The sequence below is a fragment of the Sinocyclocheilus grahami genome, unplaced genomic scaffold (assembly GCF_001515645.1).
Source record: "Sinocyclocheilus grahami isolate Dianchi unplaced genomic scaffold, SAMN03320097.WGS_v1.1 scaffold1621.1, whole genome shotgun sequence".
Classification (NCBI taxonomy): Eukaryota; Metazoa; Chordata; class Actinopteri; order Cypriniformes; family Cyprinidae; genus Sinocyclocheilus; species Sinocyclocheilus grahami.
In genome coordinates this window covers 14,703-19,251 of record NW_015506800.1, presented here as the reverse complement: position 1 = coordinate 19,251, position 4,549 = coordinate 14,703, and the positions used below count along the sequence as shown (strand labels likewise).

The 4,549-nt window shown below is 40.8% G+C and overlaps 1 protein-coding gene across 1 annotated transcript in view; it reads right to left on the bottom strand.

Moving 5' to 3' along the window:
* LOC107571604 (protein transport protein Sec24A-like) overlaps positions 1-4,549 on the bottom strand; it is a 24,969-nt gene that overhangs the window by 6,273 nt on the left and 14,147 nt on the right. The window contains exons 10-13 of the mRNA XM_016257933.1: positions 1,865-1,977; positions 1,663-1,781; positions 1,529-1,584; positions 1,249-1,455 (exon numbers count right to left, since the gene is read on the bottom strand). Coding sequence (XP_016113419.1) covers positions 1,249-1,455; positions 1,529-1,584; positions 1,663-1,781; positions 1,865-1,977 — 495 coding nt within the window. The remainder of the gene's footprint in view (positions 1-1,248; positions 1,456-1,528; positions 1,585-1,662; positions 1,782-1,864; positions 1,978-4,549) is intronic.

Here is a 4,549-nt window from a genome sequence, read left to right as displayed (position 1 = left end):
TGTGTGTGTGTGTGTGTGTGTGTGTGTGTGTGTGTGTGTGAGAGAGACAGAGAGTGTGTGTGTGTGTGTGTGTGTGTGTGAGAGAGAGAAAGAGAGAAAGCACTGGTGAATATGACAGTGAGACAGGAATGACTAACTGTGTGATGGAGTCTGTTAGAATGCAGTTATATGAGCCTAAAATTCAAGATATATCAAAAAAAAAAAATCACCCTCTTATATTTATATCATATGATATAGTTCAGCTGTTTATCCCCAATATCTGCACCACTGCTAATGTGAAACTGATCTTATACAACAGTTCAATAAACAAGAAGTTCATACTGCGTTACATTATAGACAATAATATCGATTAATTTCGCAAAACAAAAATAGTTACAATCACAGTAGAACTGTTGTGAGTCTCTGATCAACACGCAGCGGTGATTCATTACTGAACGAATCCACGGTTTTGAACAAATGGACTCAGTGAATGATTCAGTGGTCACTTGCTTCATGAATCAGCTGTTTGAATGAATCAGTTGAATGAATGATGCAATGACTCACTCATTAATACTCGCCGCCACCTACTGGCGCTTTCATATTCGCAGTTTCACATTTAGAGTATAATTTCATTGTTTTTAAATCATTTTATATTTCAATATGCATTTTAAAAAGTCCATTAATAAGCATTATTATTTATGCAATGTTGAATCAAAAGCTACTTTTTCTTTCTTTCTAAAGCTACTTTACGTAATGTCTATTCAATGCTTCTCTCATGACTTTAAATGATCTTTTGAGGGGTAATTTCTCTGACAGTAATGTCGCAACAGACAAGTGCGAGGAACTGTTTTTATTACATGCTCACTATTGCTTTGTCTATTATTACAGATCGTTTGATATGAACCGAGTATTTATGCGTTTCTAACCTAAATCACACACAACTGTCAGCCAATCACAGCAGTGGGTGTTTACTTCCGAGTCTATAATCCTCCACGCCTATTCAAACAGAGCGCTCTGATGAGGGGTCAAAACAGGACAGAAAATAGCCTATCACTGCTAAATTATAATGTTTTTGATGTAAAAATCTTGATAACATTATAAGTGGACATATAAAAAAGGCAGCTCATGACCACTTTAATCACTTGACAGCACTAATAAATAATAAAAGTAGCAAGTTTGCCAGTGTAAATGTCTCTAATTATTGAACCCAAGGCTCAAAACAGTCAGTTTACACACTGATCAATCAATCAATGGAATCGGGTGGCTAACCTTGGCGTTGGCTCTCTGGCTGGGCTCTTCTCTGGGCTTGAGCGCGCCGATGCCGATGGTTGGCAGCTGCGTCTGGAACACAGTCATGCGTCCTCCGGTGGGAGACAGCAGCTTGAAGGCAGCCTGCAGCGCCGGACCCAGAGCAGACTGCGTCTCCATCGTCTGACCGAACATCTGCGGCAGACTCGCCAGCAGATCCTGGACCAGCTGCAACGACAAGACCATCGAGATCAGAGCGTTCAGAGTCCCGTCTGACCAACCCCAGAGCGCACTCGCTCACCTCTCTGCACTCGCTCAGATTGACCAGAAGGCTGTCGGGCGTCGGCAGAAACACATCTGAGGGAAGACAGGCCGACAGTCAGCTCACTTCTGATATTTCACATCTGTGACGTATCGATGGGAGAATGCGCTTACCGTCGATGTCTGACACGATGAGCATCTGAGGCTGCGACAGGCCTTCCTGGAGGTTGTAGAAATGAATGTTGCTGTCGAATGTGATGAAGCCGATCTTCGTCCGAGTGTCTCCGGGAAGCCTTCATGGTAAAGAAACACACGACACACTGATGAGTGAGCTCAAGCGCAGCGGACAGCAGCTTCATCAGCGATGCTCACTTACGAGTCGAGGCTCTCCAGGAGCGTCTGACAGACGACATCCAGATATCCGGTCTCCACCGCGTTATGAGACACGTCCAGGACGAAGAGGTAAGCGGCGGGCTGCGGCGGCCTCAGCTGCGGACCAAACACTGCGCTTGAGTTCACTGACATTACAGGAAAATAGCTTCTCGACATCTCACATCATCGCACTCTTTGCCTGTACGTAGAACTTTCACGTTCATAAACGCATGCTGCATGGTTCATCACTTACTATGCGGAAACTTGATATTAGCACATAATTTAACAGATCTGTTCTATGATGTTACAGATAGAAGTGTCTGTCAGTGCCTACATGGAACCAGGTTGTTATAACTAACTAAAACCATTAATAAATAATAAAAAAAATGTTTTACTTAAAATGTAACTGAAGTAATATGTACAAAAAAAAACATTTGATTTCAGCTAGTTGCAATGGCAGCATTGTTCAATTTAATTAACTTGAACTTGACTAAAACAAACTAAACTAAACTAAAACTACTAAACTTCATAGACATTAAAAAACTACTAAAAATGACAAAAACACAACTAAATGACTAAAATTAAAAATGAAAACAAATCTAAAAACTATTAAAAATATTCATAATTATTTAAGACAAAAAACTAATGAAAAAAGACAAAAACATACTGCAAAATTACTAAAACTTTAAAATTACGATGAAAACATAAAATATTAGGGCTGCCCTCGACTTAAGATTTTTCTGGTTCATTTTAAGCATTAGTCGATTAATCGCACGTTTATTAATAAACCATTTAAATTATGCTAATGAGCCTTTAATTGCCTACACAGCCTAATAAGAGCTCAAGCGCGCGCATAAAGCTTGCCACAGCACACCGGCAGAAGTAATGATGATGAACGTGTCAGGGAAAAACAGTCCAATTAAACTGCATTAACACTTTAATAAATGAATTCAGCGACACTGCCTCGTCCTCTCCACAGTAGTGGATGCGCATGCATGCAAGTTTTATATGGATTACATAATCTGAGAATATTAGTTTTTTCAGACTTTAATTGTTTCATTTGAAAGTAGACATTTCACTCGCTATAGATATATTTTTCATGTCTGTAAGGCAAGTATACACAGTTTCACGCTCAAGTTCACAGAGACCGAGACGGCAGAAAGCGCATCCTGTTTGCTTTCATTATTTTACAAAAGTGCAATGTTTTGTTGTTATAGTGAGTGCACACAAATAAACGAAGAGGCTTTACAGCTTCGAAACATTCATTACTCTTATCTGTATGAGCAAAATGACGGAGTATTTTAAGAGCAAGTGAGCGCTACTGTTCAGACACTTGAACAGCGCACATTTCTCTAGGTTAACATTAGATTGAGCGGCCTTGTAAAGTTGCTACTACTTACATATTTCAGATGATAAGCCATATTTGAGGTCGATTAATGATAGGCGAGCGATTAAATGTACTGTATTACCACAAAATCCAGCCGTTAACGATCTGTCCATCACGGACTGTGTGACCTCTACACTTCCTGTGGATTTTTTTTTTTTGTGACTAAGCGACTAATACAATTTTGGTTGACCAAGCTTCTTCTCATTGACTAAAGGTTAGTCGACTATTAGGGGGCAGCCCTAGAAAATATAAGATTAAAAAAATAAAAATCTTAGTAAAAACTATAATAACTCGTACCATGTATTCTGACGGGGCGATGAACTCGATGGTGGCGTTCTGCACCTCTGGTCTTTTGTGAGGCGCTCCATACAATCTGCTGACCGGATTATACATGAACTCCTCTGGAACTGAGATCACACGATTTAAAACACATATTATACCGCATAAATGACAAAATAACTAATAACTCATCATCACACTAGCGCTCACCATCATTGACTCTGTGACACAGGTTGCACTTCCATCTTCTAGCGTCCAGGAAGGTCACGAACGGGTTGATGTAGGTTCGACAGGAGCGGCAGCGCACGATATTACTGGAGGTCACCACAGGCAGTTGCTGAAGAAGAAGAGGTGATTAATAACTGATGAGATCATTTCCGTCAGCGCAGCAGAGGAGGTCAGTGTTGAGAGGAGCGCTCCTGTCCTGATTGCTAAAGAACAGGTCACCCAAAAATCTAAACTCTAGAGTTATGGGCATCTTAAGTGAACTACAGGAGCTGCATCTGAACCGGCATTAGATGCATTTACACACACTGTTTGATGCGGCTCAGAGGTGGCAAATAATGCTGAAGATGTCATAAATATGGTTTTAAATAAAGAAATGTAAAATTACTGAAAAATTACATTTAAAAAAACCCCCCGCGAAACACTTGCAATTTCACAACTAAAAAAATTCTGTCTGACTGTTTGACATTTAGGATATTTTTACAGTGGTTCTGCGTGCTTTTTGAAGCCGGGAAGCTTCAGTTCCTGTTTATTATTATTAGCACACTGAATCTCTCTCCTTCCACAGAAGTCAGTCAGTCATGAAGGTTTAGAAGCACATGATGATGAACTTTCATTTCTGGGTGTTCAGCGGTGTCGAGTGCTGTGTGTGAGCATGTGTGAGCGTGTGTGTGAGTGCGTGTGTGGGAGAGTGTGTGTGTGAGCGTGTGTGTGCGTGTGTGTGAGCGCGCGTGTGTGTGTGAGTGTGTGAGCATGTGAGAGAGTGTGAGTGTGTGCGAGCGTGCGTGCGTGTGAGAG